Here is a 12,547-nt window from a genome sequence, read left to right as displayed (position 1 = left end):
CGTAGAGTCTAGCACAGGTAATATGAACTGTCTGGAACAGGAGACGGGGCATATGGTTTTGGGTGTGCTGCATTGCTGTGAAATCTGGCACAAGTCGTGTCAAGGATTTGAATATTGGAAGGACAAAAGAGGGGAGACTATGTAACTACAAGATGTGTTGTTTGGTTCAGAAATACTTAAATGCTGCTTTAGTATGTGTGCACCATACCTAAAGCAGCACGCAATAACTTGAGAGGCCCAGTATAGGAAGGTGAAAACATTGATAAAATGAAAAGTCAGCTATTTAATTATCATAGCCTAGTGGCACAAACATAAAGTTGCAATGATAGTACAGTAATACAGTACATACACTGTAATCCATGCTCCTTAATTTTTTAAAAAAGTTTATCATGACTTCTGATGACTGCATGGATCTGTTCTTGTAGTTTGCTTGATAATAATAGTGATGAGTTCCATTTTTGCTTAATCTATTTTAGAGGAGAGGGGAGAAAATGGAATCTCACTTACTGTGTTCTCCCACCCATATTTCATGGAAAAGAGACACACTTCTAACTTCTGTATTCCCACATGATTCTTTGACTCCTTTCTCTCCTTGCAACTGCCTCTCTTATACTTTCTCAGAAAATGAGAAAGTCTGTTAATATGGTTTTTCTTTTCAAGATATCCTAGATTAGTGTTTCTCAGCCTTGTTAACTTTAAGATGTGTGGACTTCAGCTCCCAGAATTCCCCTGACAGCATGCTCCATAAGTCCATACATCTTAAAGTTGGCAAGTTTGAAAAACACTGTGCTAGATTCTCCAAACAAAGAAGACTTCCAGGAAATCTACTGGCAGTGCACTTTATTTTGCATTTGCTCTTTGACTGGAAGGCAGGAGGCACACTGAGTAAAATGGTGGTGGCAGTGGCTGAGGCTGGGCCATAGGCAGCATGCATTGGTTGGTAAGTACTGTAGATTGAAAGACAACACCCCAGTCTTGTAGAAGGGATGAATGTTGCGATACAATTTTCTTTTTATTCTTGGTCTCTTCCAACTTGTGATGTCTTTCTTGGCAGTTAGTGGTTTAATCTTGTGCATCCATAATAGTTTTCTGCAAGGATTCAATAAGATTGTGGGCCTTGTTAGGACTTATGGATCCATAACGCTCTTGATTGGAAACAGCTTTTTATTAAGGTGACCAATTAAAATGAAATGAAACTAAGTTGCAGCAACATGGATTAAGCATTAAAACCCTTATCGTAGTGGGTGGTGTGCAGTCCCGTAATTTGTTTGTCATTATGTTTTTGTTGTACATAATAAGGTTAAACACATGAAATAAAATATTATTCGGTGTGGAAATATTGCTGGGTTTTTTGTTTTTTTTTGTGAGTTTTTCCTTTGGAAAAAATTTCCAGCATATTTGCTGCCCTATAGAAATACTGTATTCAAATCCTTTCCTGTTTTCTAGGATCTTGCTCCTATCTGTCTGGATGAAATGAATAAGAAAACTATCAGTTCTTCATGTTTCAAATGTTATTTAGACTATCATAGATAGATAGATAGATAGATAGATAGATAGATAGATAGATAGATAGATAGATAGATAGATAGATAGATAGATAGATAGATTAAAAAAAACAGTCCCTAGTAAGGCCAACTTCGGGTCTAAAATAATAGCCATAGTTGTGATTAGCCATATTTTAATTAAAAAAAATGTCAGTTCCAAAAGGCTGAACAACTTTAGAAGACCACAGTATATGATGATATGAACATATTTCTTTACATTTTCTCCAAAACATGGGGTGTATACTATAATTCATGTTGAGTTTCCTTAGTGTTAAGTACCATAAATAGGATCCTTTCATTTGGCATCATGAAACAGCTAAATTTCCTAAAATTATTTGTATAGGTAGTCCTTGACTTATGACCACAATTGGGACTGGAACTTCCATCACTAAAGGATGAGGTCATTAAGTGAGTTGCACCCAATTTTATGACCTTTTTGCCATGGTCGTTAAGCAAATCACACAGTTGTTAAGCAAATCCAATGTCCCGCTTTGATTTTGCTTCTCAGAAGCCCCCTGAGAAGGTTGCAAATGGTGATCATGTGACCCCAGGATGCTGCAACCGTTGTAAATACATGCCAGTTGCCAAGCACCCAAATTTTGATCAAGTGACCAAGGGGACGCTGCAGTGGTCTTAAGTGCAAGGACCAGTCATAAATCACTTTTTTCAGTGCCATTGTAACTTCGAATGGTCTTTAAAACAAATGGTTGTAAGTTAAGCACTACCTATAATTGTTTTCCCATTTTAGGAATGTCCCTGTCATACAAGTCTTTTAAATAATGAAGTCCTTTCATTTCCCATCTCCAGTACTATTTAATTTTATATTCAGCAAGGCATGAGAAATATAAAAGTGAAGTTATGAAGGCTCTGAAGTTAGTTTTGAGACTTTTCTTTTCCAAATTTTAAACATATTCAGAAGAAATAGATTTTGAATATGTTTTAGTTATTTATGAATATTTTTATAAAAAGAATTACCCTAATTTTGCTAGTGGCATAGTTATATAATTTGATCTTTAAACAATTTTTCTGATTATCAACCTAAAAAGTTATTGATCTGGTTAGCATCATAATAAGATTTAATATTTGGAATTCCAAGACCTCCTTCATCGGTCCTTTTCTAGAGCAACTTTGAATTTAGTCTTGCTTTTTTGTCATTATGTATACATTTACTGATCATTTTCTATCATTTTCTTACCATTTGAGACATTTTTACTGCTGCTATTTTATCAAGCTATGCTAATTTAAATTTTGACCACTTTTCTATTTTCCTAACTAATTAATGGTTTTTAGTTTAACTGAAATAATTTGTCAATTTTTTAGGAAATTCCTAGATATTTAAAAAAGTGTTTACAGATTTTACTTCCTGGTGATCTGCTTAATGTATTTTGTACTGCCATGGAGGTATTTATACATAGAAATTCTGATTTAGAAAAATTAGTACTTAAACCTTCTAATTTGCTGAAATTTGTGAAAATTTGCATAATTCATAATGCTTTAAGGAGATTGACACAATATCATCACCAAAAAGTTATAATGCACCATTAATTTCTAATCATTATACATTTATTTATTTATTTATTTATTTATTTTTATTTATACATAGACTTATCCCCGCCCATCTCCCCGCAATGGGGGACTCTGGGCAGTTTACATCAAATTAAAACAAATAAATACATAATTAAAATTTATAAAAAGAAAAACACATTTACACAAATGGAAGGAAGAGAAAAAAATCCAAGAGGCCGATAGAAGCCACACCAGGCCTCTAGGGGGCTAGCCAACCCCATTTCTGACAACCTCCCTCCCCGCCCCAGGCCAGATGGCACAGCCAGGTCTTCAAATCCCTCCGAAAGGCCAGGAGTGAGGAGGCCTGTCTCACCTCCGGGGGCAAGATGTTCCAAACATTGTTTCCTTTGCTAAAGTTTCTAATGAGATAGCAAATAATAATGGGGAAAGTGGACATCCTTGTTTAATACTGCTTTTTATCAAGAAAAAATAGTGCTGTATAATTAACTCTAACACAATCGCTAGTGTTTTGATAAATATTTTGAATTATTCTAGAAAATTTATCTCCAAAATTCATGTATTCTAAGGTAGAAAATAGAAACGGCCAACCTAGGATGGAAAATGCCTTCATTGTATCTAATTATAATATTGATAATTGCTTATATTGTTTATTAGCGAAATAGATTATGTTAAGAATTGTCCATGTCGGATGTGCAATTAATCTGCCTTTAATAAGTCCTGCTTGGTCTTCATAAACATTTTGGGGAGATCCAACTTAAAATACAGTGGGGCAAAAAAGTATTTAGTCAGCCACCAATTGTGCAAGTTCTCCCACTTAAAAAGATGAGAGAGGCCTGCAATTTTCATCATAGGTATACCTCAACTATGAGAGACAAAATGTGTGTGGGGGGGGGGGGAATCCAGAAAATCACATTGTCTGATTTTTAAAGAATTTATTTGCAAATCGTGGTGGAAAATAAGTATTTGGTCAATATCAAAAGTTCATCTCCAATACTTTGTTATATATCCTTTGTTGGCAATGACAGAGGTCAAACGTTTTCTGTAAGTCTTCACAAGGTTTTTACACACTGTTGCTGGTATTTTGGCCCATTCCTCCATGCAGATCTCCTCTAGAGCAGTGATGTTTTCGGGCTGTTGCTGGGCAACACGGACTTTCAACTCCCTCCAAAGGTTTTCCATGGGGTTGAGATCTGGAGACTGGCTAGGCCACTCCAGGACCTTGAAATGCTTCTTACGAAGCCACTCCTTCATTGCCCGGGCGGTGTGTTTGGGATCATTGTCATGCTGAAAGACCCAGCCACATTTCATCTTCAATGCCCTTGCTGATGGAAGGAGGTGTTCACTCAAAATCTCACGATACATGGCCCCATTCATTCTTTCCTTTACATGGATCAGTCGTCCTGGTCCCTTTGCAGAAAAACAGCCTCAAAGCATGATGTTTCCACCCCCATGCTTCACAGTAGGTGTTGGGTTCTTTGGATGCAACTCAGCATTCTCTCTCCTCCAAACACGAGTTGACTTTAGACCAAAACATTCTACTTTGGTTTCATCTGACCATATGACATTCTCCCAATCCTCTTCTGGATCATCCAAATGCTCTCTAGCAAACTTCAGACGGGCCCGGACATGTACTGGCTTAAGCAGGGGAACACGTCTGGCACTGCAGGATTTGAGTCCCTGGCGGCGTAGTGTGTTACTGATGGTAGCCTTTGTTACTTTGGTCCCAGCTCTCTGCAGGTCATTCACTAGGTCCCCCCATGTGGTTCTGGGATTTTTGCTCACCATTCTTGTGATCATTTTGACCCCACAGGGTGAGATCTTGCGTGGAGGCCCAGATCGAGGGAGATTATCAGTGGTCTTGTATGTCTTCTATTTTCTAATTATTGCTCCCACAGTTGATTTCTTCACACCAAGCTGCTTGCCTATTGCAGATTCAGTCTTCCCAGCCTGGTGCAGGTCTACAATTTTGTTTCTGGCGTCCTTCAACAGCTCTTTGGTCTTGACCATAGTGGAGTTTGGAGTGTGACTGTTTGAGGTTGTGGACAGGTGTCTTTTATACTGATAACAAGGTCAAGCAGGTGCCATTACTACAGGTAACAAGTGGAGGACAGAGGAGCCTCTTAAGAAGTAGTTACAGGTCTGTGAGAGCCAGACATCTTGCTTGTTTGTAGGTGACCAAATACTTATTTTCCACCATGATTTGCAAATAAATTCTTTAAAAATCAGACAATGTGATTTTTCTGGATTTTTTCCCCCATTTTGTCTCTCATAGTTGAGGTATACCTATGATGAAAATTACAAGCCTCTCTCATCTTTTTAAGTGGGAGAACTTACACAATTGATGGCTGACTAAATACTTTTTTGCCCCACTGTATATAAATCCTAGGAATGTGCAGTGCTTCGTATCCAAAACAGAAATGCTACTTCAGAGGTGGATGGATGCCTGTCAGCACCACCTTAAAGAAGCTGCATCTTTTCCTGGGCTCACATGGTAGCTGTGTGATCCCAGGAAAGTACAAGCTTCAGGTAAAGAAGTGCTGACTCTCCGCCCACGCCTGGTTGCATCCTGTTGTTGCTTCCTTATCTCAAGCATGTATTTTCCCAGGACAGCGTGCAAGCCAAGTCTAGGGGGAGAAATGCATCTTCTTGAATGAGGCGCCAGCATGTGCAGTGTGCACGCCCACCCTACTTCCAAAACACCTTTTCTGCTTCAGATCACAAGCATTGACCATCCCTAATAAACCCTGATTAACCTAAAACTACTGGGTAGAGTAAGGATCAGAGTTCTTATCTAAATGTGAATGTCACGTAAGAAATAATAGCTACATCTTTTAAAGTCCTGCAACTTTCTCTTGCAGATTCATCTGCAGGACAACTTAGGAAAGCTCTCCCATATTTTGGAAATAGATCATTTTGCTCTGGTGGTACATGAACAGATTCAATGTGAGTATAAGGTTATCTATATGCTGTCCCAAATCAGTTTCTGCCTTTTTAATTAGCATGTTTTAGGACTATACGTTGCTGATTTTCTAGTAACTTATAATGATTTAATATTTTCTATTAAATATATTCAATGAAATCTGTAGCCATGAAATAATGTTATTTCCAGCTTCTCCAGTGCAGCAGGTTAGGCCTTTTAAAATCTTGGGTTGGACTGAAATGAGTAACCTATAAAATGTAACGTGTATATTAATAATGGTACAACCAAAACTTTAGATGAAGGGTTTTTCTTAGTCTAAGCACTGGTGTTGATTCTGGTCCTGCTGTCACTACAGTGCTAGGCCAGCCTGTAATTTATTTTTAAAGAAAATGGATTGTGTACTGGTTTCGATCTCCACCTTCCATAATAGTTATCGTAATTTCTATATTTCTCCGTTGTATGTATGTATCCAAAAAATCATCCAAAACCTCTAAGCAACCAATTCAAATCCTGGCATGAATCTAGATTTCTTTCAACTGCTCCCCATGATTAATACATAGCATCAGAAGTTAATGGGTGAGCAACTCAAGACAAGGAAGATTAGGATATCTGACTGATGTATAAAGAAACAATAGCATTATAAGTATTCTGTTCCTTTCTTCAAGGTAACCCATATAGTTACTAGGTGACTTTGTCTTCAAGGTCATTGTTAATGTATAACTATCCATTCAATACAGTTTTCTTGAAGGCTTATAACTGCACTTTAGATTTGATTGATGTCTTTCAAATATAATAGTTATGCTGGGACATCACAAACAATTCCTTTGCTATTTATAGTTCCCTGAAATTTCATAGAAATTTTGCAGCAAAAATAACAGAATGTGGTGTCTTAAGATTAACCAATTTATTATCACTTAAATTTGATTGTGAAAGCTTATATGATAATAAACTGATTAGCCCTTAAGATCTCAGAAAACTCTTTATCATGGCAGCTTTCTGCTACTGTTGATTCCTAATTTGTTGATTAGTTTTACTTTACTTTTTTATTTTGACTTATTAAAATGCTTTCCAGGCAGTTGTCACTCAAGGTCCAGAAATTCTCCATCTATTTGATACACATTTATTTACTAGCCTTTTGGCAGAACTGGGCAGAAAGCCTACCTTTAAAATAAATGTTACCTTTGTATCTTCATGTGGGGGGTGGGGGAAAACCATTGTCTTTGTTCATTTAGCCTCCTCTTCCTAAAAGTTTTCATCATCCAGTGGAAGGACAGAAGAACTCCTCCCATCAGATAAAAGAAACCTTTTGAATCCAACTATGGAATTTTAAAACTTTCTAATTTGAAGGCTGCTTCAAATTTTCAGTCAGAAGGTGCAACTTTGGTAGCAGGGCTGCACTTAATGTTTATTTTTTGAGGGGGGAGGGATGAAGTCTACAATAAATGAAGTAATGTGAAAATTGGGCGTCCTTCCACGCATGTGATTAGGGCAAGGCTTTTCTGCATTCCTTCCCCAGTGTTGTGTTGTTTGTTTTAAGGCTTGTCTTTTGCTGCTGTTGTTGTTTTTAAGTCTGCTCTAAGCTTATACTAAAATATTTCTGGGTGTCCCTCCTCAGAATAACAGGAAACCAGAACTGGGGTGTGGGGGTTGTTGGAAGGGACTGCAGAAAATCAGAGGTCACATATAGTCTTGAGTCATAAATTGTGGAGCCTGATTTTACAGTGACAAACAAGTTTCAAATTTAAAATTTGTGGAATAAACCAGTGTTTCTCAACCTCAGCAACTTTAATATGTATGTACTTCAACTCCCAGAATTCCCCAGCATGCTGGCTGGGGAATTCTGGGAGTTGAAGTCCACACACCCTAAAGTTGCTGAGGTTGAGAAACACTGGAATAGACAACTCGCCACAGAATTGTCCTACTTTAAATCCTAAGTTTTGGGTTTTCTCACCCACTGTTAATGATATGCCCTTCATTACCTCTTTTTAAGTGGCTTTTATCTTTCAAATTCAGTCTGTAGCTGCCACAGAGTAAGCCAAGAGTGGCAGTTCTACACCTAAAAGAATGCTTCTGCCCTATGGTAGGTACTGCAGAGCCTTGCCCAGTTTATCCCTGAAATTCTCAGAAAGTCCCTTATTCAGTTTGTGTGCAATATGCATTTGAGATTATTACGAGGTCATTCTTTTTCCAAAATGCTTATAGCTTGAGCTGACAGCATCACATAGATTTGTACTGAATGCTAGCAGACTTGTGTCAGTAGCATAAATAGGCCCAGTTTCCAGAAGCAGAACAAAGAAACAAGGCAATTCCTAGGCTGCTACCATCTTGGAGTCCTTTCCCTTGTTCTGTAGACTAGATGTACTGGGTAGGAACTCTGGGAGATACATGTCTGAGACATTAGGAAGGCATCTGGTTGGGGAAATCTAATGTCAGATAACTAACTACATGCATGTGTAAATTCTCTGTATTGTGTAAGTGCGGATAGTAAACTTATGTTTTAAAGTGCCAATTTGAAAACAGACAGTTTCCATCTCATTTCACAAATCAGACTTATTGTATTGTCTTGTGTCTTCTAGATCACAGTGATGGCGAATCTAGTAAAAGGCAAATGGTGTTTGGTGTTGTTACGGCAATTGACTTGCTGAACTTTGTGACTGCCCAGGAACAGAAGAGAAACACAAACTAAGTTTTAAGAAACACATCAATAGGCATTGTTTCATTGGCTTTTCACATTAAAAAAAGCCTCCCTCCCTCCCTCCCTCCTTCTTTTTTATCTTCCTTTGTTAGAACAATCTAGAAAAATCTTTTTGGTCAAAATGAATAAGGTCAAAGTCAATCGTTATAAACAACTGTTACGTTTTAAAATGTTATAACTTCTAGAATGTAGTGAGCACACTGAACTATAAGGTACTGGGATGTTTTAGGATTAATAGTTTCAGTAAGAAATTGCTTTGTTTGCACTTACAAGTTTTATATTGTGAAAGCACAACTGAACAGGAGGACTAAGGCCTGAATGATCAAGCCATTGCAATAGGATGGCCATGTGACAACTTGCCAAGCTCACTGGTCCTCCTTCCACATGTATCTTGAAACTCTCCCATCTCTTACTGTAAGCTGTTTTACAACCCAGAATAGTATTAGGTATCTTCATCTTTAATCCTGTTACAGCTTGACCAGTGTCAAACCTACTGGTTGACTTCTACTGCAGAGTTATAAGGAAACACAACTATTTCCTAACCCAATCTTCATGAAGGAATTGTCTTCATATGTATCCGGGTGCTAGAATATACAATTACATGAGCAAACAGGAAAGGTGGTCTGAAAACATTTTCTGTCTTCTATAAGAAGTCAGCTACTTTAACTTCTTTTTATAGCTGCTAGTTTGTCTATCTGGATCCCATATACTGCCCACCCACCTTCAACACTAAGATGATAAAATATCCATTATCCTTCCTATTTGCAGATTTCACTTTCTGAATGCTTAATAGCAATGCCCTTCCTCATTCTGGCCAAATTATAAAGATGGAAAGGGAAGCAAGAAATTGCTTTGATAATTAGCAAAAAATAAAAATGGGAAAGAAACCCTTAACTAGTACATGCAGTTTTCGTTCCTCTATGCACATTATGTGTGTAAACCAAAGAGAACTTTGTGTACTGAATCACTACCAGCTTATTGCTAGAAAATGAGCAGCACCTCTAATACTTTTGTTCCACAAAGACCAAATTGGACTATTTAATCTTAAATCAATTCGATTCTAAGTTTATATACGCACATATATTTTTTAAACTGTCCAGCATGATGTTGGCCAAGTCACTTTTATCTCTGCTTTGTTCATGGGTATGCTAGGTTGTTTAAAATTATACATGTTTAGCTGGTCTTGATGGGAAATGACTGCAAACACATTTAGCTGTTTTCTGATTCTTTTGGTAGTCTACTTTGATGCAGGATTTTATTTTATTTTTGTGGTTTTCTTTAACTGGAAGCTTTAAAGGAGTGGACTACTAATACTGTACTTTTTCCAATCACAATACTTGTTTGATGCCAGAAAATCCTCCTTGCAACAATCAAGGACCCAGTTATCTGTGCAGAAGGTTTTTGCTTATATATGGAATTCAGATTATGATATAAAACCACTAAAAGGCTGCTGTAATATAATAAATGAGAAATTACTATTTGGTCTCAATATATTGTTCAGCATTCAGCATTCCAGTTAGCATTTGTGGTTCTTTAGGACCATAAAAAGGTCATCTATCTGTTTTTAAAGTTTGGATTCTGTGTCATGTTTATTCTAAATTTACTACAAAGAACTAAATAAATGTTTGTCCTGATAAGCTAATAGAGCCGGAGTCTAACTAGTTTGTCTTAGAGGTAATTCTGATGTGCCAGGGATGGGGGCTGGGGGCACATGTTTGTTTCGTTCTAAGGCACAAAAATACTGAAATCACATGAACCGTGGAAGCCTCCTTAAGGACCAGATAATATTTGATTGATTTCTCTTTCTGGGAGCGCAGAGAGAGGCCTGTCTTTTGAGAGGAGAATCTGACCTCAGGAAGGGCAAAAAGGAGTCATGGCTGGAGAGGCTACCAGATTCAAAGCCCTCTTATTCTCCAACTATGATTCAGAATGCCAGGAATTGTATCAGCTCATTGCTGGCAAGGTTTAGTTCCTTCCTAGTAAATCAGTATGACAAACTTTACCAAAAAAAAACTTGGGGGGAGGGAGGAATGATGGTCTATCACTTCTGATAATAGAAGAAATGGCATTTCTTCCTTGGATTCCCCTTCTGCATCTAATAGTTCTGGAAGATCATGGAAGATGAGCTGGTAGGTAACCTTTTGTAGCCTAATAAGCAGATTCAGATAGAACCAACTGATTCAGACTGCCCTCTTTCACCCTTAATGCAAGTACACAGAACAATATGGATAAGCTAAGCTCTGCGTGTTCTGTACAGGACATGAGCAATAGATAAATAGAAGACTTCAATCCAGTGCATTACTTTCATAATAAGGAATAAATACCCTTCAAAAAATAGGTAAGGTAAATACATTTATTATTGTAACTACAGGTCATAACAAGGTAGCATAATATAAAATACAATTTAAAAATGTCTAGAAAATCTGTATTTGCTTTTCAGTAACTGGATTAGCTGGAGAACCAAAGTTAAAAAATACTGCATCTTTTTGTCATACTGTCAGGAAAATTTCTAATAGGCATAAATCAGATTATTTATGTAGCAAGCATTAAGACACGCAGATTCCTATATTGCTATTTAGTACTGGAAATTTGTGAAAAAGATCATGCTGCCAGTTTGGGGAAACAAAAATCAGAATAATGACACTGTACTATGGATAGAGAGTCAAATGTAGGATAGAAAAGTGGGATAAATAATGCAACCATCCATGCTGATAATGCAATTTCCTCCCTTCCCATGCATTCCATTCATCTGTTATAATTTTTAAGTCCCTCTGCTTGCCCTGTATAGGAGGCAAATAAATCACCCCAACTCAGTGTAATTTTTGTTTCAGAGAGAAAGAGAAATAAACTAGAGTAGAAACGTAGTTATTTGGCTTCTAAGGAGCACAAATTCATGTACAGTATTTTTAGATTCTTGTCCTATTTTATTTGTAATGATGTCAGATGCTATGAATATTTTGTGGAATTTGGTTTTTTATAGCTGTTTCATAGTTGGAGGTTATTTCCACTAATGCACAGGTGTATTTGTGGGTTTTTGCCTTCTGTTCATGCAACCAAATCTCTGAAAAAAAGCAGCTGCTTGGGGACCTTTGGTGAGATGTTGAAGGGTAGAGCTCTCTGTGTATCATAGCCTGACTCATTCCTTGGTGAGCCTCCCTCCAACTGAAGTAATTAAGGTTACTTCCCATCATCAATGTTGAATTGCCAAAGTGGGACTAGAACTCACGGTCTCCCGGTTTCTAGCCTGGTGCCTTAACCACTATGCCAAACTGGCTGTCTTGTGACTAGCTCAAGGCCCTGAAATTGGGATCATATCTCTAAATGAATAAGCTCCCCAAGACCTGTCAGGGAATGGCTAAAATCCAGCCCACTATCCAGGGAGCAATGGAAGTATGTATGGCAAGAGATGCCTTTATCCTTCTGATCATGTGTCCTCCTCCCTTGCCACCAGTTCAGGGCTCTTTTCATTTTATATTATAAAATTGGATGTGCACCCAAAAGGCAATAGTTCTATAACATAATAGGCCTATTTGTACAATTATAAAGACCTTGAGTTAGCATGAATTGCCTCTGTGATAAATGTGTTAGACCAAAAATGCCCTTGCATATCTATTTGCTTTTCTTGGCCAGTGAAGGAAGCAAATTGACAGAATGAAGCAAAACTAGTTTTAACATGAATGTTGCCAGTCTGGGTTTTATGGAGTGGCTTTATGATCTTGGTGTTCATTATGGTTTTTTTGAATTTTGTGGCTATGAACCAGCCACAGTTGCTTTGAGCCTGGCGATATATGAGAGAAAGGAAACATTCCTTTGTTGGTGGGAAGGGGTTAAAGATCCTACATTGAGTTATAATTAAGGCTG

General features: G+C 37.6%; 1 protein-coding gene across 1 annotated transcript in view; it reads left to right on the top strand.

The window, feature by feature from the left end:
- Positions 1–10,330, top strand: part of LOC103054827 (cystathionine beta-synthase-like protein) — a 41,671-nt gene extending 31,341 nt beyond the window's left edge. The window contains exons 15-16 of the mRNA XM_007434944.3: positions 5,930–6,014; positions 8,568–10,330. Coding sequence (XP_007435006.1) covers positions 5,930–6,014; positions 8,568–8,677 — 195 coding nt within the window. The 3' untranslated portion in view covers positions 8,678–10,330. The remainder of the gene's footprint in view (positions 1–5,929; positions 6,015–8,567) is intronic.
- The last annotated feature ends 2,217 nt before the right edge of the window (positions 10,331–12,547 follow it).

Source organism: Python bivittatus, unplaced genomic scaffold, assembly GCF_059951505.1.
Source record: "Python bivittatus isolate LINGU-HERP-01145 unplaced genomic scaffold, Pbiv_v1 ctg000350_np1212, whole genome shotgun sequence".
Lineage (NCBI taxonomy): Eukaryota > Metazoa > Chordata > Lepidosauria > Squamata > Pythonidae > Python > Python bivittatus.
This window is presented reverse-complemented; position numbering and strand designations above follow the sequence as displayed.